Below are 22,288 nucleotides of genomic sequence, written 5' to 3' on the forward strand. Positions count from 1 at the left end.
CGGAGTTGCATTCGGGCCTTCGGGGGTCCGAGCCTTTCCGGTCGAGCCGAGTGAGCGAGTTGCTTTCTTGACTGAACTCTGACTGGACAATGATTAGTTGGATTCAAAATGTTTTAAAGGTCCTGAACCCCACCCATCTTTAGGGGAATGGCCAATGCTATGGCCTGAAATTTTGGAGGGAAAAACTCCCTTTGTTCATGTGTCTGTGGGCATGGTTTCCAGGTTATATTCGCTTTGGAGAAGTTTTATCCAAAGTGTATCAGGACAGTATGATACATTTCATGATTGAATAAAATGCACCATTGTTTGAAAAATAAGGAACAGATAATTTTGCGGTCATTTGGATACTGAACATAAAGAGAAATTACAGCATTAGAACAGGGGTAAATTAACATACAGAGATAAGTAATTAAAGTATTACTGATGTTGATACAATCTTGTATTCTGATGTATAAAATGCACCCTTGTTAGAAAAGAAAGAATAAAATGAAGATAATGTTAAATCAACTTGTAAATCAAAAGAAGTGACAACATTAAAACAGGGTTACAAGAATAAGACTTTAGAGTACCCCTATAAATGGGGAGGAGATACATACAGGGTATAGGTTAATGTTGTGGGATGTGGAGCATCTTATTTGTTTTGTTTTATTAGGAAAAGGAATGTTCCCTTGTGTGTGTGTGTGTGTGTGTGTGTGTGTGTGTGTGTGTGTGTGTGTGTGTGTGTGTGTGTGTGTGTGTGTGTGTGTGAGTGGGTGAGGGTCAAACAGACTATCTGCAAATGGGGTTACCTGTCTTGTGGTAAAATCCAAACGTTCTGGAGCTGGTTGTGTGTGTGTTTGTCGCAAGCAGCCATGCTGTATCGAGTTTCGAGTTTGGATTGTTTTATGAGTTTATTGTTTTATGGGTCCCTGTAAGCTAAACAAGAGTTCAGGGTTTGGTCCTGGTTCGTGTCTTCGGAGAGGGAGTATGACTTATTGGGGGTGGTGTATCCCACAAAGTTTCACCTTTTGATTGAGATGTAGATGTCATAGGTTAAAAGGAATGCCTGGGACATGAAGTCTAAATGACCTGTGCCAGACGCTACATAGTATACAGTATACAGTAAAAAAATATACAGTAAAATATATAGTAAATTCAAGTTTATTTCTATTGCGCTTTTCACAATAGACATTGTCTCAGGAACCAGACTCAAAAGGGGAACCCATCCTCATTTGCGTGATATCATAAACAATATCTTAAACAATACAAAACACCAGAGTGTGAGAACCAATGTAGAGTTTTGAGATCTCAGGGAGCGTGAAGGATTGTAGCGTGTTAAAAGACTGGAGAGATACATGGAGATAAACCATTTAGTGTTTTGTAGGTAAGAAGCAGTAGTTTGTAGTGGATTTGAAACCTAGCAGGAAGCCAGTGTAGGGATGAGAAGATTGGGGTTATATGGTGATATTTTCTCGACCTTGTAAGAACTCTGACTGCTGCATTCTGGACAAACTGAAGCGTTTTCATTAATGATGCAGGACATCCACCTAGTAATGCATTACAGTAGTCCAGTCTGGAGGTCATGAACGCATGGACGAGCTTCTCTGCATCAGATATAGACAACATGTTTGTTAGCTTAACAATATTTCTAGGGTGGAAGAAGGTGTTTTTATAATATGGGTGCTTCAAAAAGACAAATTGCTCTAAAATATCTTCCAGGTCTTTTACTGTTGTTATACAGTTCTATGCAAAGGTTTTGGGCAGATGTGAAAAAATGCTGTAAAAATATATATTTGAATTGTTTATTTTTATGAATGTACACAAACAGAAAAGAAATTCAAATCAAATATATTTGTTATGACACCGCTCGGCCTTCAGATCTTCTTTTCCCACACTATGTACACTTACACAAAGTCAGGGAATGTGTAGGATCAGAGTCGGGTGCGTGATTCACCAGTTCTACCAAGCAGGTGCTGATGATCATCTGTAGGTTAAACATGAAGTTAAACAGAAACAGCTGTGTAGGAGCTACACACTGGCTGAGGAACCAAACTCTGCTGCTAAGTTGAGGGTGTGGAAGACATATTCATGTCACAGGTCCTTCACCATTGAAAGACTTTATGGAACATTTTGTGAGTATTACAGTCAGATTTATGTAAGATACAGTATGTGATATATTTAATGTGAGGGTAAAGACACACCCTTTTCTGCTCTTTATACATCGTTTGCATATCCATCCATTTAAGAAGTTATGTTGGAGACTCAATGGTAAATAAAGGAGGGGTCAAAATGTATTTAAATATTAACAAAGCAGTTGAGGGTTAAGGGCATTGTTCAAATTGAGGGGGAGACCTCCCATAAGCATTAGGTGACCCCCATAAACCGCAAAAAAATTAACTTGGGGGTCCCCTAGTTTTCATTACAACTAGGATACTAGATGCATTCAAATGATCGTGCTGCTGCCACAAAGCCAAACTGTCCATTATTTGCCCCAATTTCATAATAAATTTTTTTTTTTTCAAAAAAAATCACTGCATGATGCAGAATTGATCCTGATTTTCACCTCACAATGATGGTAAGATATAATTGTTTGTTTTTTCTCGGGGAGTTTTTCCTTGCCACAGTTGCTCATCAGGTACAAACATACTTACAAAGAACATATTTACGTTTAATCACCACATTATCTGTGTAAAGCTGCTGTGAGACAATGTTCATTGTTAAAAGCGCAATACAAATAAAAATGAATTTAATTGAATTGAATTGGTTTATGACTGTTATACCAAAGATACGAGAGTTCAATGGGGGACCCCCAAGACAATTCAAACAAGGTTAAGGGCCTTGCTCAAGGTGCACCAGGGTTAGTTTTGTGATGCTGGGATATAAACTCAGGACCTTTAGAGCTTAAGGCCAACATCTTAAGCACTAATATGCCACTGGAAATTTAGTTTTGCAATCGGTGGCTCAGCAGCTGCTTTGGAAAATTGCTTAAGCTGATTGGTGGATTTTATTCATCAATCTTCTGCTAAAATAAATAACTTTAAAAAAAAATGTAAGAAAACCAGCCCAAGACATATTGGCAGATTTATTCAAACAACTCCTCTAACAAAACATTTTTTATAATGCATCAATATACATGCAGAAAAGAACAATCAAAACTAAAAGCAACTTCGATTATTCTAATTTCCTGTCACACACTGTATGTCATCACATACTTAATTAGACATGTAAAACAAAGGTGAGACATTGACAACAATTGAGAAACTGAACTGTTAAAACTCTTTCCAGGTTCAGGCTTTTGTTAGTTGTCTATGTTAGACAGCACAACTACATTGTTAAAGGTTTGGTACTGGTCAGAATTCCAGTCGATCACATTTCCCCCCTGAGCCCCACTCGAATTTTTATTCAGCTCCAAAATCTGACTAGCGCTAAGAACACTATCCCACATGTGTACGTCTGAGATTTCACCCTTGAAGCATTGACGCTTGTCAAAGCGGCCCAGAAACGAGTCAGGATCCTGCCCAAGAATGACAGCTCCATTTGGATTGACACGATGTCCACGTCTGTAGATCTTCACCATGCTGCGATGTCCATTCACCCAAAATGAGGTGGCTCCGGTGATCGATTCCCAGGTGACGCACAGGTGAGTGGGGAACTCGTACAGTGGCAGTAGATCAAATCTCGCACCATCTTTACTGCTCTTCAGGTAAAGAGAGAGTCGTCCGTCTTTCTCCCGCCACACATTGAGCTCATCGTGATCTTGAGTGCGATAAGCAAACAGGATGATTTCTCGCCTGCCCTTCAGCTCGGTGGCGATGCGCATGCAGAGAGTGAAGGCCTGCAGATTCAGAGGATTCTTCGGAGTGATGCGCACGTAGGCAGAGTCGGATTCCTCGGGAAACAAAAATACCTTCCCTAGTTGCAGAAGAAAACACAGTATATGTGTATCTAAAACCCCATGTACACTTCAGCTCACAGGTTTTATCCAGAAATCAGCCATAATGAACACAATCAGATTTTGGGTTTACTGTAGATTTGAATTCTTAAACTGGAGATTTTACAGTGTCTCTGGTGTGTCTCAGTCAAAATCTGAATCAGAAAGGGATTTACTCTGAATTGAGCAATGAAATGAGCAATGAAAAGTCTCTGGATGAAATTTACAAAAAGAAAGAAAGAAACTTACGGCCTGTGGCTGAGACCAACGGCAGGAGAAGCAATAGGACCAGTGCTGCCATCTTCATCTTACCTCAGTGGTTAATAACAACACGACTGCTACTAAAGATATTCACATTTTAGTACAGAACACACGTGTTAATGATTGTCTCTTAAATGTCAAAACGTATGAACACTTACTTTTTTAAATACTACTCCAGTAACACCATCAAAAGAGAAAATCTCAGAATGACTTGCAGGTCTACAGTTCAGTGGGTTTATAATGACACATGTGGGAGGGGTTGGGCATCTCCAAACCAGTCTCAGAGAACAAACTATGACCAACTATGACCCTGACCAAGAAGGACTATGACTATGAAGGACTATGACTAAAATGAAATAGTCATAGTCCTTCTTGGTCAGGGTAGAGTTTACCATAGGAATGATTTTAGGAACAAAACAGAGCAGGCAGCACTTCAGCACTTGCATACCTGCAAAGTTAAAAATGTCAGGGGCATAAAGACGAGCCAAAATGAATGAATTCTTGTCAGGTTGATTTTGTGGGTTGATTTTCTTTTTTTACTTTTTTCGCTTGAAATTCCAGCTGACATTCCAACATGCAATCATTTGTTCAGTCAAAAAAAAAAAAAACTGGCAAAAAAAGCATCTGCTACTGCTTTATAAATAATGTTTTTAGGGATGGATCATCTTTCTGTGCTGCCAACTTCCATAGTAATTCTTTCACACATGTTGCTATTGACAAAGAACCACCAAACCATCAAGTCATGGCTGAACATCAAACCCTGAAGGAAATGATTTGAAAATCTGTCAACAATACAACATCAGAATTTAACAATGGCTTTCATGACTCCTGTTTTGGATACAGGGAAGCCACCCAGACATTCATAAGTTGCTCCCATTTTAAACTGCATTACAGGTGACCAGTACAGAGACCCCTTGATGTGCTCATTTAGACCTGAAAGGGGGTTAAGGTTAATCATATGATCTTAAATTAAGCGACAGATTCTACAGACTTGTCCCAATGGACCATGTAAACTACACCAAAGCATGAATTTATATGAACTTAGATATATCTGCAATACACACAGGTGGTCAATCAACATTATGCACAAGAAAAGGCTGTGGAGGCAAAGTGATAGTATATCCCTGTAGTGCCAAAGTAAAAACAGAATTCTAGAAAAGTCTGTAAATCTCCAAGAATCAAGAACCTGGTGGTCACTGAGTGATCTCCAAAGATCCTCAGTGGAGAGTGAAAGAAAACCAGAAGAAAAACCATCAGTGCAGCCCTCCACCAATCTGGGCTTTATGGCAGAGCGGCTAGACGGAAGTTTCTCCTCAGTGCAAAACCCATGGACACCCACTGATGGACTCTTTATGTGGAACAATATTCTCTGGTCTGATTAAACTGTTTGTCCTCAATTCTAAATGTTATGTCTGGAGAAAATCAGGCACAGATAATCACCTGCACAAAACCATTTCAACAGTGATGCATGGTGTGGTATTGTCATGCTGTGGAGGTGTTTTTCTGCAGAAGGGAGTGGGAGACTGGTCAGGGTTAAGGCAAAGAACATAGATCTTCTAAATAAAATCTTTTCCAAAGCACTCAGTACCTCAGTCTGGGCTTAAGCTTTACCTTCTTACATGACAATGACCCTAAACACACAGACAAGGCAACAAAGGAGTGGATTAGAGACGACTCTGTTAATGTTCCAAAGTGGCCCAGCCAGAGTCCTGACCTGAACCCTATTAAACATCTCTTGAGAGACACAAAAGTGGCTTCTGCCATTGATCCCCTCCAAACTGCCCTGGCTTGAGTGGATTTGCCCTGAAGAATGGCAGAAATCCCCCAATCCAGGTGTGTAAAGCTTGTTGTGTCAAACTCAAAAAGACTGGAAAAAAGAGACTGGAACTGCTGCCAAAGCAGCTTCAACTAAGTACTGAGAAAAATATATCTATGCAATATTTCAGGACTATTTTACAAGATTTACAGAAATTTTTAGAATTCTGTGTCATTATTGAGGACTGAGGACTATTATGTTTGCAGTATTAGACTGTGACATAAGAACATTGAAAAAAAGTGAAGAGTCTGAATGCAAGAGTATATTCTCTCATGTTAGGTTGAAGTTGAAGAACACATGGACAGCTATAATACAGAAGACCTGGAGCAGAGAGGTGTAAGGACCTTGCTTAAACCTCTAGAAGTTTAACAGTGGCAGCTTGTCATTCCTGTGGCTTGACCCACCAACCTTATGAGCTTTAACAGACTCACCTACCTACCTCATGCTTATCATTATAGCAGAACAGTTTAGGTTTTAATCCATGTACATTTCAGTTTGGCTTTTGCTGACCTTGGCTTCATGCTGGTTCAATAGATAAGAGGTATCAGTAACTTTATCAAACCTCCACAACCACAAAGATCCACAAAGGAGGAAGTATATGTTTTATCTTTTTCAGAAAGAAGAAGTAAATTGCTTACTCAGTGGGTGTGGGGAAGCTAGAGGGGCAGACAAATCTTGTGGTGCAAAACTATAGCTTTTCCTCACATGCCTTCAGGTTACTAAATTCACTTGCACTGCTGCCTGCCATCTTGATTAACGCTCTCTGGACTGGACCACAACATCTGCACAATCTGTTAGTAATAGGACACGCTAGCTACAGTGAGGAAAATAAGTATTTAAACACCCTGCTATTTTGCAAGTTCTCCCACTTAGAAATCATGGAGGGGTCTGAAATTGTCATCGTAGGTGCATGTCCACTGTGACATAATCTAAAAAAAAAATCAAGAAATCACAATGTATGATTTTTTAACTATTTATTTGTATGATACAGCTGCAAATAAGTATTTGAACAGCTGAGAAAGTCAATGTTAATATTTGGTACAGTAGCCTTTGTTTGCAATTACAAAGGTCAAACGTTTCCTGTAGTTTTTCACCAGGTTTGCACACACTGCAGGAGGGATTTTGGCCCACTCCTCCACACATATCTTCCCTAGATCAGTCAGGTTTCTGGCCTGTCACTGAGAAACACAAAGTTTGAGCTCCCTCCAAAGATTCTCTATTGGGTTTAGGTCTGGAGACTGGCTAGGCCACGCCAGAACCTTGATATGCTTCTTACAGAGCCACTCCTTGGTTATCCTGGCTGTGTGATTCGGGTCATTGTCATGTTGGAAGACCCAGCCTCGACCCATCTTCAATGCTCTAACTGAGGGAAGGAGGTTGTTCCCCAAAATCTCGCAATACATGGCCCGGTCATCCTCTCCTTAATACAGTGCAGTCGCCCTGTCCCATGTGCAGAAAAACACCCCCAAAGCATGATGCTCCCACCCCCATGCTTCACAGTAGGGATGGTGTTCTTGGGATGGTACTCATCATTCTTCTTCCTCCAAACACGTTTAATGGAATTATGACCCCCAAGTTTTTTTGGTCTCATCTGACCACATCACTTTCTCCCATGACTCCTCTGGATCATCCAAATGGTCATTGGCAAACTTAAGACGTGCCTGGACATGTGCTGGTTTAAGCAGGGGAACCTTCCGTGCCATGCATGATTTCAAACCATGATGTCTTAGTGTATTACCAACAGTAACCTTGGAAACGGTGGTCCCAGCTCTTTTCAGGTCATTGACCAGCTCCTCCCGTGTAGTTCTGGGCTGATTTCTCACCTTCCTTAGTATCATTGAGACCCCACGAGGTGAGATCTTGCATGGAGCCCCAGTCCAAGGGAGATTGACAGTCATGTTTAGCTTCTTCCATTTTCTAATGATTGCTCCAACAGTGGACCTTTTTTCACCAAGCTGCTTGGCAATTTCTCCGTAGCCCTTTCCAGCCTTGTGGAGGTGTACAATTTTGTCTCTAGAGTCTTTGGACAGCTCTTTGGTCTTGGCCATGTTAGTAGTTGGATTCTTACTGATTGTATGGGGTGGACAGGTGTCTTTATGCAGCTAACGACCTCAAACAGATGCATTTAATTTAGGATAATAAATGTAGTGGAGGTGGACATTTTAAAGGCAGACTAACAGGTCTTTGAGGGTCAGAATTCTAGCTGATAGACAGGTGTTCAAATACTTATTTGCAGCTGTATCATACAAATAAATAGTTTAAAAATCATATATTGTGATTTCTGGATTTTTTTTTTAGATTATGTCTCTCACAGTGGACATGCACCTACGATGACAATTTTAGACCCCTCCATGATTTCTAAGTGGGAGAACTTGCAAAATAGCAGGGTATTCAAATACTTATTTTCCTCACTGTACTTACTAATGTGTGTGTGTCACTGGCGACTATGTAAATGCAACAAAACAATTACAACCTAACTAGTCTATTTGGATTGTAGCCATTTCGATTTATCATTCTTCCTTAGCAGGGCAGTCTCTGGGCAAAAACCCTCTCATGATGCGTTTTTCTTCACGGCACCCATAAGCTGAAGCCTATGGTATGTAACCCTAGTTCCCTGAGCAAACAAGACACTGTGTCTCTAGGCCACACTGCTGGTGTCGGCTTCACTCCATGTGCATTTTATACTTCCTGGTCATGACGTCACCCCACCGGGGACAGCCCGTGTCAAATTTTAACTGATTGCACACATTATTCAGAGCATGACGCCGCGTCTCATTCCCTAGGCACCTCCGATTAGTTCTGGGAAGCTCTAAGAAGAGCTGTGCGGGCTCTCCTCCAACTGAGTCAGCAGCGTCGGAACTGAAGTAACGCAGAATGGACGGATGCCTCCAGGTAGTCCAGTGGCGGCTGTAGGAAGCGAGCTATGGGCGTACTCCACCCACAACAGCTTGGAAGACCATCAGGAGGCATCTTGGGCACAAAGGATATGGATTCAGGTCTCTAACTCTTGATTAAGCCTCTCAGTCTGGCCATTGGTTTGGTGGTGGAACCCAAAAGAGTGGCTGATCGAGAACTCTAGATGGCAAAAGAACCCCTTCCAAAAGTTGGCTGTGAATTGGGGGCCCGGTTAGAGAGGATTTTACGAGGGAGACAGTGCAGACGGAAAGTGTGCAGGAGAAGGAGTGCAGCAGTTTCCTTAGCTGAATGGCTAGGTGAATGAGAGCCTTGAGGTCTAGGTCCAGGCATGTATGGTAACAGAAGGAGGATATAAGGATGTGGAGGTGGGACCTCCTTCCTCAACAGGGGAGTGTAACCTGGAAAGAGCATCAGGCTTACCGTTCCCAGATCCCCGGGGGTAGGGGAGGGTGAAATTTAACCTGCCGAAAAAAGTCCCCAACGGGCCTGGCAAGGGTTGAGGCGTTTTTTTAGTTTTGTGCTGATACTTCAGGTTGAGTTGATCTGTTCAGACCAAGAAAGGGGTCTCAGCCCCCTCTAACCAGTGATGCTATTCCTCCAGAGCAAGCTTGACAGCCAGTAGCTCCCGCTCTCCAATGGGGTAATTATGTATGGGGTAATTGAAGCACATGGGTGCAACTTACTATGAGTTGCATCCAACTGGGACAGTACAGCGCCTACCCCTAGGTCAGAGGCATCGACTTCCATGATGGACTGGTGAGAGGGATCGGGGAAAACTAGGACTGCGGCAGAGGTGTTTTGAGTCTGATAAAACTTGCTCTGCCTTGGGAGGCCACGAGAAAGATTAGTGGGAGGAGGTCAGTTGGTGGAGAGCGGCAGCAACCAAACTGTAACCTCAAATGAACCGGCGGAAAAAGTTGGCCGCCACCGAACGCCTACCTTGAGTCACAGAAAACAGCAAGTGAGCCGCATCATGAAGGGGAGAAGCAGAGTCAAAGATCTTCCAGAGTTCGCAAGAGAAGGCAGCAATGACTGAACAGTGGGGGTTTGCTTTCTCCCACTCTGTGGTGACCCACTGGAGAGCTGGACCTGATAGCAGAGAAATCACTTAGGCCAACTTGAGTGAGGAAGGAGCGGCAGTGTCCTGGTTCTCCGGAGAAACGCGCCAGTGGCATCAGGTGAGGTACAGGTGAGACGCCAGGTGTAGCTACAGAGGAGGTACTGGGGTTTTGAAGTGCCGAACCACTACACTCTCCCTTAATTCCTGTGTGTCTGCAGGGTCCATAATCGGCCAAATTGTTCTGTCAGTTGTCGTGAGTGAAAGGACCCAAATGCAGGACGCAGGCTGAAGTTTAAAAGGCAGTCTTTATTGAGAAGGCAAGGCAAAAATAATGTAAACAGAATATTTTGCAAAAAAACAAATAGCAGCAATCCCAGAAGATGTGCAAAAACGGCAACCACTTTGTGGTAATGATTTAGTGTGAATGGTACCGAATCATGGGTGTGCGAAGTGAGTACGAGTGTGTGTTCAGTCCGGTTTTTACAAATCAGTCACACGAAGTGAGTACGAGTGTGTGTTGAGTCCGGTTTGTACAGATCAGTCACACAGGTGTGTGTGGGTGTGTGTGTGTGTGTGAGTTCAGTTCGGTTCAGTTCAGTTGAGGAGCCTGATGTCTTGAGGAAAAAAGCTGTTACACAGTCTGGATGTGAGGCCTGAATGCTTCGGAACCGCTTCCATGATGGCAGGAGGGTGAAGAGTGTGTGTGTGTGAGGGGTGTGTGGGGTCGTCCACAATGCTGTTGGCTTTGCGTATGCAGCGTGTGGTGTAAATGTCCATGATAGAGGGGAGAGAGACTCCGATTATCTTCTAAGCTGTCCTCGCTATCCTCTGTAGGGTCTTGCGATCCGAGAAGGTGCAGTTCCCAAACCAGGCAGTGATGCAGCTGCTCAGGATGCTTTTAATGGTCCCTCTGTAGAACATGGTCAGGATGGGGAGAGGGAGATGAGTTTTCCTCAGCCTTCTCAGGAAGTAGAGACGCTGCTGGGCTTACTTGGTGATGGAGCTGGTGTTGAGTGACCAGGAGAGGTTATCCGCCAAGTGAACACCAAGGAATTTGGTGCTCTTGACAATCTCCATGGAGGATCCATCAATGATCAGTGGAGAATGGTCACTCTGTATTCTCCTAAAGTCAACAACCATCTCTTTAATTTTGTCCATGTTCAGAGACAGGTTGTTGGCGCCACACCAGGCTGTTAACCATTGCACCTCCTCTCTATACGCTGACTCATCATTCTTGCTGATGAAACCCACCACGGTCGTGTCATCGGCGAACTTGATGATATAATTCGAGCTGTGCATTGCTACACAGTCGTGAGTCAGCAAAGCAAACAGCAGTGCACTGAGCACACAGCCCTGGGGGGCCCCCGGGACGATAGTCATTGAGGCAGGAGACAGTAGACTTCGTCTTGAGGCACGTAGGAACAGGGAGATGTTGAAGATGTCGGTGAAGACATCCGCTAGCTGTTGTGCACATTCCCTGAGCACTCTGCCAGGAATGTTGTCTGGTCCAGCAGACTTCCGTGGGTTAACTCTGCATTGAGTTTTCCTCACTTTAGCTGTGGTTAGACAGAGCACCTGGTCAGTGGGAGGAGGGATGGTCTTCCTCACCACCATTTTGTTCTGCATCTCAAACAGGGCATAGAAGTCATTCAGTGCATCTGGGAGGGAGGCGTCATAGTTACAAGCATGTGATGTCATTTTGTAGTTCATGATCGCCTGGATGCCCTCCCACATGCACCGGGTGTCTCCGCTGTCCTGAAAGTGGCTGTAAATTCTCTTGGCGTGTGCGCGCTTTGCCTCTCTGATGGCACGGGACAGTTTGACCCTCGCTCTCTTAAAGGTCGTCTTGTCCCCTGCTCTGAAGGCGGAGTCTCTTGATTTTAGCAGCACACGCACTTTGGCGGTCATCCACGGCTTCTGGTTGGAGCGTGTAGTGATGGTTTTGGAGATGGTCACGTCATCAATGCATTTGCCGATGTAGCTGGTCACTGTTGATGTGTACTCCTCCAAGTTGATGAAATCGCTGTTGGTTGCAGCTTCCCTGAACATGTCCCAATCAGTGCATTCAAAGCATTCCTGGAGAGCAGACATGGATCCTGCTGGCCAGGTTTTCACCTGCTTTCGAACTGGTTTTGAATGCCTGCTGAGTGGTCTGTATGCTGGGATCAGCATAACAGAGATGTGGTCTGAGTACCCGAGGTGGGGGCTGGGCTTCGCCCGGTAAGCGCCCCGGATGTTTGTGTAAACAACATCCAGCATGTTTCTCCTCTGGTTGCAAAATCCACACTCTGGTGAAATTTAGGGAGCACAGTCCTGAGATTTGCATGATTTGAAATATCCGGTGACAATAATCAATCCGTCAGGGTGTGTGTTTTGTAGTTCGCTAATGGTCCCGTAGAGTACGCTGAGCGCTTCCTTAGCATTAGCACTAGGTGGTATGTACACTCCGAGCACAAAAGCGGTGGTGAAATCCTGTGGTAAATAAAAAGGTCTGCATCTCACAACCATAAACTCCAACAGCGATGAGCAGTTGGTGGAAACAAGGACAGAGTTCTTACACCATTCCGTGTTGATGTAAACACACAGACCGCGCAGTGCAGCACTTTTGATTTCCCCTCCTCCATCCGACCGCCACAGGTGACGCTGAGGTCTGGAGGCCTGGTTCTCGAAGCATGCCGAGGTTGCGTAGCTTCTGCCGCAGATCATTGTTTATTGTGTTGTTGGGGTTGTTTCTAAATTCCTGGAGTATTCGGCGGTGGTACACAGGGACATAAGGATGATAGTGTCAGGACCTCTTCCCAATTACCAGCAAGGGATTGAGAAGTTTAGTAGACCTTTTGCACTAAATGAATGGTTGCAGTCATAGTGTCGGGAGCACAAACTTCTCTTTGTTAATAAGTGGAATTGTTTCTGGGAGCATCCTAGGTTCTTCTGCCCTGATGGCCTGAACCCCAGCAGAGTTGGAGCAGCAGTCCTATCAGATAACATCTCTAGGATACTTCACACAATCTGACTGGTAAGACATCAGGCAATTTACAACTTTGAGAACACGCATACAACAGACCAAGTAGTTACAAGTGAGCACACAGCCCAATTTATAAAAACCGTATCTATTCCTCGTGTAGCAAAACCAAGAATTAAATACACAAGATCCAGAAATAATCTTATTACAGTTAAAACTGAAAAATGCCAGATAAACAAACACAACAAAGTTCTAAAGTTTGTTTTTTTAAACATTAGATCACTTGCACCCAAAGCACTGATTGTAAATGAGATGATCACAGAGAATAATCTCTCAGCACTCTGTCTCACTGAGACCTGGATTAAACCAGGTGATTATATGGGTCTAAACGAGTCTACACTGTCGGGATATGTTTATAAGCATGAGCCCCGTCAGACTGGTCGTGGGGGGGGGCGGTGGGGTGTAGCTACCATTTATAGTGCCTCTCTTAATGTTAGTCAGATATTAGGATTCAGCTTTAAATAATTTGAAGTGCTCGTTCTTAAAATTTTACTTTCAGACATGCATAGAAAACCCCTACTGTCTCTCACTCTTTTGGGTCACCAGACCAACTCACCGTTTTAACCACACACTAGACTTAATAATATCCCACGGAGCAGACGTCACTGATATAGATATTTTACCTCAGAGTGATGACATCACAGACCATTACCTCATACTGTACTTACTACAGGTAGAGCAGATTAGCTGTGTTTCACCATGTTATTGACCTGGTAGGACTATTGTTCCAACCACTAAGGACAGATTCATAAATAACCTGCCTGATTTATCTTAATTTATGAATTTCTTCACTGAAAAAATAGATAACATTAGAAAAACAATTGTGGTGGTCCAACCTCTGACAGCATCTCCTGATCCAATCTCACCTAAAACTCCACAACTACACTGTTTTACATGTATAGGACAGGAAGAGCTGTATGATGTTATTATCAAAGCTAAATCAACAACATGTCAGTTAGATCCAATTCCAACTAAACTACTGAAGGAAGTGTTATATACAGATGGTGAGCCTCTTCTCAATATTATTAACTCCTCATTATCTTTAGGTCACGTCCATAAATCCCTCAAAGTAGCAGTTATTAAGCCCCTCATTAAAAAACCTAATCTGGATCCAAACACGCTATCGAATTACAGACCCATTTAAAATCTCCCATTTATGTCTAAGATTTTAGAAAAGATTGTCGCTGCCCAGTTCTGTTCCTACCTGCAAGAGAACAATATCTTTAAAGAGTTTCAGCTCCATCATAGCACAGAAACTGCTCTAGTTAAAATCACTAATGACCTGTTTTTAGCTTCAGACCAAGGCTTCATCTCGCTGTTAGTTTTACTAGATCTTAGTGCTGCATTCGTTACTATAGACCATGATCTCCTCCTAGATCGCTTACAGAATTACATCGGCATTCAGGGACAGGCATTACGCTGGTTTAAATCCTACCTGTCCGATCGTTACAATTTCGTAGACTTAAATGGAAAGCTTCCACAAGGTTCAGTTCTAGGACCCCTGCTTTTTACAATATACATGCTTCCCTTAGGAAATATTATTAGAAGGCATAAAATTAGCTTCCACTGTTACGCTGATGATCTCATCAAAACCAGGCGATACACTCAATTAACTCAGATAACTGAGTGTGTTTAGGAAATAAGAGATTGGGTGACTCATAACTTTCTATTATTAAATTCTGATAAGATGGAGATTTTGCTCATTGGCCCAAAAACCAGTACACAGAAGCTCCAGCAATTCAACCTGCATTTAGACGGATGTTCTGTAACTACTAGTTCAACAGTTAAAGACCTGGGAGTTATTTTAGAGCAACTTGTCTTTCAAAAATCATATCAACCAAGTTACAAAAACAGCTTCTTCCACCTTAGAAATATTGCTAAGCTAAGAAACATGTTGTCTATATCTGATGCAGAGAAGCTCGTCCATGCGTTCATGATCTCCAGAATAGACTATTGTAATGCATTACTAGGTGGATGTCCTGCATCATTAATAAACAAGCTTCAGTTAGTTCAGAATGCTCTCACAAGAGATTTTTTACAAGGTCAAAAAAATATGATCATATAATCCCAATCTTCTCATCCCTACACTGGCTACCCGTTAAGTTTTGAATCGACTACAAACTACTACTTCTTGTTCATAAAACACTAAATGATTTAGCTCCCATGTATCTATCCTGTTTTTAACATGCTACAATCCGTTACCCTCCCTGAGATCTTAAAACTCCGGACTTCTAGTAGTTCCTAGAATAGCAAAGTCCACTAAAGGCGGTAGAGCATTTTCACATTTAGCTCCGAAACTTTGGAATAGTCTTCCTGACAGTGTTCGGGGCTCAGACACACTCTCCCAGTTTAAGTGCAGATTAAAAACATATCTTTTTAGCAAAGCCTACACATAACACACATCACATATCATAACTTTGTGCTCCAGAACATCTGATCACATCACATTATCAACTTGTGCTGTTAATATCATGAACAGCAGCTACGCTAATTCCTCTCCACTGCATCTCTTTCTCTCCCCATCCCGAGGCTTCCTAAGGTTTGGCCATCTCCAGTCACGTCCCACCTCATGAAGATTATGGACCTTTAAAGAAGTAGATGCCGAACTCACGAACATCCCGAACTATCTAGAGACGTACCAGTGCCAATTGGATCCCACTACATGTGTGGACTTTTGACATTGGACCTCCTGGAGTGTTTAAAAGCTCTGGCATGGAGAAGCTGGTGCTGGATCTGTGATGATCACAAATGTTGAGCTATTTAGAGTTGCTCAGTAGCTCCAAGTTTTATAACCATAAAGACTGTATAAGACTGTAAAAAGAACATCACTCGTAATCACACACTCCAGTGCTCATGTTTGTTCTCACTCTCCAGTGTTCTGTATTGTTGAAAGATTTATGATCAAACTCTTGATGTCACCCAAATGAGGATGGGTTCCCCTTTTGAGTCTGGTTCCTCTCAAGGTTTCTTCCTCATTTCATATAAGGGAGTTCTTCTTTGCCACAGTCGCCACGGCTTGCTCATCAGGGATAAATGCACACCATTCAACTTGACTGTTGATTTCTCTAAAGCTGCTTTGAGATAATGTCTGTTGTAAAAAGCGCTATAGAAATAAACTTGACACCAGTTGCTCTGATGTCCATATTAGAGCTGGCTACAAAGTAGCACTATTTTGGGTCTGGAGCAGCCGCTGCGAACTACTGCCACGCCACCATCTTGGATCCCATAAAGGTTTTCACATATTGCAGCTTGTCTGGACACCCTTGGAGCAGATAGGGCTAAGTGCCTTGCTCAAGGGCTCAAGAGTGGCAGCTTGGCAGTGCTGGGGCTTGAACCCCTGACCTTTTGATAATTAACCAAGAGCCTTATCCACTGGACCACCAATACCCCTTCATCAATCTATCAGAAACTCTCTTCACCTCCACTACACTTTTACTTTACTCTTCCTTCAGAATCACCCCTACACCATTTCTCTCACTATCCACACCATGATAGAACAGTTTAAACCCATCTTCAATGTTCCTGGCCTTACTCCCTTTCCACTTGGTCTCCTGAACAAACAACATATCTACCTTTCTCCTCTCCTCATATCAGCTACCTCTCTCCCTTTACCAGTCATAGTACCAACATTTAAAGTACAAACCCGAACTTCCACTCTCCTACACTTCTCCTTTCCCTGTTGTCTCTGAAGACGTCTTCCTCCTCTTCTTCTCCTCCTTTGGCCAACAGTAGCCCAATTTCCTCTGTTGGCTAACAATACCTGTGGTATTCATAACACAACCTTCCCCATTTATACGGGCTTGGGACCAGCACTAAGAGTGCACTGGCTTGTGCAACCCTAATGGCTGGGTTCTAATGTCTATCCTAACATCCAATCTAATGTCCATCCTAACATCCAATCTAACATTCAAATCTAATGTCCAATATAATACCCAATCTAACATCCAATCTAACGTTCAATGCAATTTCCAATCCAACCCTGTAATGTCCTGCTGAACATTTAACCCATTATTCAATACAACATCTAACTGAACATCCAATTCAACATCTAGTCTAACATAGACTAAAATCCAATCCATCATCCTATCCAACATCCAATCCAACATCCAATCTAACATCTAATATTTGCACACTCGGTATTCTCTCAGTCTGCCTCATGAGTTCTTCACCTGGAATGGTTTTCCAAAAATCTTGAGGAGTGCCCAGAACTGTAAAGTGCTTGTTGGATGCATTTCCTTCACTCTCTGGTCCAACTTCTCACAAACATCTCAACTGGATTTAGAAGGGGTAATTGTGGAGGCCAGATCATTTCATGAGGCACGTCCCCACTCTCCTTCTTGAACAAATAACTCTCAAAATCTCCCAAAAACTTATGAGACACTTTTCCACTGATCTAATGTCCATTCCTTATGTTTCTTGGCCCAGGCAATTCTCTGACTCATACAGTCTTCTCTGAACAGTAGATGTAGAAATATATCTGCCACTTGAACTCTGGGTATTATTTATGTAAATCGGTGGTTCTGAAGCTGGTATTTCTAATAAACTTATCCTGTGCAGCAGAGGTAGCTCTTAGTCTTGCTTTCCTGGAATGGACCTCATGAGAGCATGTTCCATGATAGTGTTTTATGGTTTTGGAGACTTTACATTGTGATACATTTAAAGTTCTTGAGATTGGGTAATGAGGGATCTTTTCTCTTTCCTTAACTAAATGTTTCTTGCCATAATATGGATTTGTACAGTAGTTTTAGTGGCACTAATAGGTCTATTGACTCTGTACTCACACTTTGCACAACACTACTGATGCTCTAAAGCAGTGGTCCCCGGGCCGTGGACCAGCACCGGTCCATGGGTTAATTGGTACCGGGCCACACATAAAGAATACATAACTTAAATTATTTCCTTTTTATTTATGATCTTTTTTTATTAAATAAAATAAAAATAAAAAATTATTTATGATCTGATTCTGAACGATGTTTTATTGTGGAAAATGGGCAGATTTTCTCTTTCACATCTGTCTATGACTCACTCTTGATGCAGGTCATGATGCCTCTGTCACATTTCTTACCTCCATCCGCTACCTTTTTAAAGGTTTGGTTTAGTTGTATGGTCATATTATTTTAATTTGTTGTATTTATGGTGCTTTTTTGGACAATCTAAAATTCTGGGTTCTTGAAACATGTTTTTGTTTACCAGAGAATTTCAGATGTGTTCTATCATAGTTTGGATTCTTCAGTGTTGAAAATGTTGAAAATAATACAAATAAAGAAAAAAGTCAAGTCAAATCAAGTTTATTTCTATAGCGCTTTTCACAACAGACATTGTCTCAAAGCAGATTTACAGAAATTAACAGTTAAGGGTGACATCAAGAGTGTGATTATAGTCTTTAAACACTACAGAACACTGGGGAGTGTGATTATGAGAGATGTTCTTTCTACAGTCTTTTACAGTCATTATGGTTATAAAACTAGGATCTACTGAGCAACTCATAAAATAGCTCAACATCTGAGATCATCACAGATCCAACACCAGCTTCTCCATGCCAGAGCCTTCAAACACTCAAAGAGGTCCAGTGTCCAATTGGGCATCTACTTCTTTAAAGGTCTACAATCTTCATGAGGTGGGACGTGACTGGAGCTGGAGCAACCTCAGGATGCCTCAGGATGGGGAGAGAAAGAGAAGCAGTGGAGAGGAATTAGCATAGCTGCTGTTCATGATATTAACAGCGCAAGTTGATAATGTGATTTTGAGCGGTTGTTGGATTCATCTGGAAACTAGCGGATTATACGGTGCAAAAAACACCATCGGAATGTTTCTCAACCCGAAGCCGTGGGTGGATAAATCCATCCGTGATGCTCCGAGATCCCGCTCCGCTGCCTACAACACGGGGCTCGCCACTAGGGACATGGAGTAGTACAAGGATGCGTCCTACAGTGTTCGGAGAGCGGTGAAGCTACGGGAGGAAACTAGAGTCACAGTTCCAACATGGTGGCTCTAGGAGCCTGTGGCAGGGACTAAGAACAATCACCAACTACAAAACATGGTCTTCTAGAATGGTGAATGCGGACGATTCTCTGGCAGACAAGCTAAACACGCTCGTTTCAAGGCTGCAGCTATCCGCGCTAGCGGCGCTAGCAGCACAAACAGGTGAACACGTTCACCATCTTAGAGCATGACGTGAGGAGGGCATTCAAGAGAGTGAATAACAGGAAGGCAGCAGGACCAGATGGCATCACAGGTCTAGTTCTGAAAGCCTGCGCTGACCAGCTAGCATCGGTGTTCACTGAAATACAGTGCCGGTCCAGAGCCAGGAAGATTGTAAAGGACCTCAGCCATCCCAACAATGGACTCTTTTCTTTGTTGAAATGCTTCCACTCCCTGAAAGAATGAGGAGGAGCTTCTTCCCGCAGGCTATTCAGAGTTTAAACCAGGAAACTTCCAGGATCTAAAAGCTGGTCCACTCTCTTCATCGTCACACTTTTCTGCAAATATTTTTCTTTTCACACTACGACACTTTAATCTCTGGACTGTCATTTTAACTGTGGACTTGCACACCACACCGCACACGGTCACTTTGAGGACAATCACATCAACCACCTTATGTGATTACCTTTTACTGTCATAAGCATACCCTGTATATACACTTTTTTCCTGATATATATCTATATATTTTATATCCTATATAGTTTGATTTAATTTGCCTTCTTTTTCCTCGATTATTTTTCTCCCCATCCCATTTCCTTATTCTGGACAGTCGTAAAAAGCATTTCACTGCATGTCGTACCCTCTATGTATGTGTATGTGACAAATAAAATTTGATTTGATTTGACACACACACACACACACACACACACACACACACACACACACACAGGCCCTGTATCCTGGTTGCACGGTATTGACATCAGCATCATTTAGACAAAAGATTCAGTGTGAAGCTCGGCTGTCATTTGATCTGCTTAATCATAGACTTTACTTTCTTACACACACACACACACACACACACACACACACACACACACACACTGTCTGTGCAGAATTAATAAATTTTCACAAGAATGAACGAAGAAAGAAAAACAAACAGAGAAATGGGACCTGCTAAGATGGATCAATGGATGGATGGATGGATGGATGGATGGATGGATGGATGGATGGATGGATGGATGGATGTATGGATGGATGGATGGATGGAGAAAAAAAATAATTAAAGGTGAGACTTTGCAAAGAATTTAGAGACTTACTGTTGACTCTCTATCTTGCTTCGGGCTTTGGTTAGTTGTCTGTTAGTCAGCACAACTACATTGTTAAAGGTTTGGTACTGGTCAGAATTCCAGTCGATCACATTTCCCCCCTGAGCCCCACACGGATTTTCATACAGCTTCAAAATCTGACTAGCGCTAAGAACACTATCCCACATGTGTACGTCTGAGATTTCACTCTTGAAGCTCTGACCCTTGTCAAAGCTGCCCAGAAATGAGTCAGGATCCTGCCCAAGAATGACAGCTCCATTTGGATCGACACGATGTCCACGTCTGTAGATCTTCACCATGCTGCGGTGTCCATTTACCCAAAATGAGGTGGCTCCGGTGATCGATTCCCAGGTGATGCACAGGTGAGTGGGGAACTCGTACAGTGGCAGTTGATCAAACATTACAGCATCACTACTGCTCCTCAGGTAAAGAGAGAGTCGTCCGTCTTTCTCCCGCCATACATTGAGCTCATCATGATCTTTGGTGCGATAAGCAAACAGGATGATTTCTCGCTTGCCCTTCAGCTCGGTGGCGATGCGCATGCAGAGAGTGAAGGCCTGCAGATTCAGAGGATTCTTCGGAGTGATGCGCACGTAGGCAGAGTCGGATTCCTCGGGAAACAAAAATACCTTCCCTAGTTGCAGAAGAAAAACACAGTATATGTGTATCTAAAACCCCATGTACACTTCAGCTCACAGGTTTTATCCAGAAATCAGCCATAATGAACACAATCAGATTTTGGGTTTACTGTAGATTTTAATTCTTAAACTGGAGATTTCACAGTGTCTCTGGTGTGTCTCAGTCAAAATCTGAATCAGAAAGGGATTTACTCTGAATTGAGCAAAGAATCACAACACTGAAACTAAAAGAGACAAAAAGGTCTCTGGATGTTGCCATCTTCATCTTACCGCAGTGGTTAATAACAACACGACTGCTACTAAATATATTCACATTTTAGTACAGAACACACGTGTTAATGATTGTCTGTTAAATGTCAAAAAGGTATGAACACTTACTTTTTTTGAATACTTCTCCAGTATGAAAAGTGACCACATCTCTGTTATGCTGATCCCAGCATACAGACCACTCAGCAGGCATTTAAGACCAGCTCGGAAGCAAGTGAGAACCTGACCAGAAGGATCCATGTCTGCTCTCCAGGACTGTTTTGAATGCACTGATTGGGACATGTTCAGGAAAAGCTGCAACCAATGGCGAATTCATCAACTTGGAGGAGTACACGTTAACAGTGACCAGCTACATCGGCAAGTGCATTGATGACGTGACCACCTCCAAGACCATCACTACACGCTCCAACCAGAAGCCGTAGATGACCGCCAAGGTGCGTCCGCTGCTAAAAACAAGAGACTCTGCCTTCAGAGCAGGGGACAAGATGGCCTTGAAAACAGCAAGGGCCAAACTGTCCCGTGCCATCAGAGAGGCGAAGCACACACATGCCAACAGAATCCACGGCCACTTCCAGGACAGCAGAGACACCCGGCGCATGTGGCAGGGCATCCAGGCGATCACTAACTACAAGACAACATCACCTGCTTCTGACCGTGACGCCTTCCTCCCAGATGCACTGAACGACTTCTACGCCCGGTTCGAGGTGCAGAACAACATGGTGGCGAGAAAGACCATCCCTCCTCCCACTGACCAGATGCTCTGTCTAACCACAGCTGAAGTGAGGTAAACTCTATGCAGAGTTAATCCACGGAGGTCTGCTGGACCAGACAACATTCCTGGCAGAGTGCTCAGGGAATGTGCAGAACAGCTAGCAGATGTCTTTACCGATATCTTCAACATCTCCCTGAGCAGCACCACTGTTCCTACGTACCTCAAGATGACTATCATTCCTGTGCCGAAGAAATCTTCTGTCTCTTGTCTCAATGACTATTGTCCCGTTGCACTCACACCCATCGTGATCAAGTGCTTCGAGAGGCTCATCATGAGGCACATCAAGACCCAGCTTCCACCCGCACTGGACCCCATGCAGTTTGCGTATCGTCCAAACCGCTCCATGGATGACGCTATCTCCACAACCCTTCATCTGGCC

At 43.0% G+C, this 22,288-nt stretch overlaps 1 protein-coding gene across 4 annotated transcripts; it reads right to left on the minus strand.

The window, feature by feature from the left end:
• Positions 1-3,049: 3,049 nt before the first annotated feature.
• On the minus strand, positions 3,050-21,305 carry LOC310730173 (C-reactive protein-like). 4 transcript variants are annotated; one of them, XM_083549000.1, is made up of 4 exons: positions 21,250-21,305; positions 21,141-21,166; positions 4,160-4,222; positions 3,050-3,891 (listed from the first exon to the last, which is right to left on the minus strand). In XM_083549000.1, exons 1-4 carry the CDS (start codon positions 21,285-21,287, stop codon positions 3,278-3,280), a joined length of 741 nt encoding a protein of 246 aa, XP_083405126.1. In that variant the 5' UTR covers positions 21,288-21,305; the 3' UTR covers positions 3,050-3,277. The 4 variants fall into 4 exon arrangements, with proteins under 4 accessions (XP_083405126.1, XP_083405129.1, XP_083405128.1 ...); XM_083549003.1 differs by having other exon boundaries at positions 21,141-21,169; positions 21,249-21,266; XM_083549002.1 differs by lacking the exon at positions 21,141-21,166 and having other exon boundaries at positions 4,160-4,251; positions 21,249-21,272.
• Between the last annotated feature and the right edge of the window lie 983 nt (positions 21,306-22,288).

The sequence above is a fragment of the Silurus aristotelis genome (genome assembly GCF_946808225.1).
Source record: "Silurus aristotelis genome assembly, chromosome: 1".
Classification (NCBI taxonomy): domain Eukaryota; kingdom Metazoa; phylum Chordata; class Actinopteri; order Siluriformes; family Siluridae; genus Silurus; species Silurus aristotelis.

What these genes read in the sequence shown, in the direction of transcription:
- LOC310730173 (XM_083549000.1), bottom strand. Translation starts at nt 21,287, where the DNA reads ATGTGGTCACTTTTCATACTGGAGAAGTATTCAAAAAA. An exon ending in TGTTGTTATTAACCACTGCG is followed by an intron (nt 4,223 to 21,140) that starts GTAAGATGAAGA and finishes TTAACCACTGAG; the next exon opens with GTAAGATGAAGATGGCAGCA. An exon ending in GTTGGTCTCAGCCACAGGCC is followed by an intron (nt 3,892 to 4,159) that starts GTAAGTTTCTTT and finishes TTCTGCAACTAG; the next exon opens with GGAAGGTATTTTTGTTTCCC.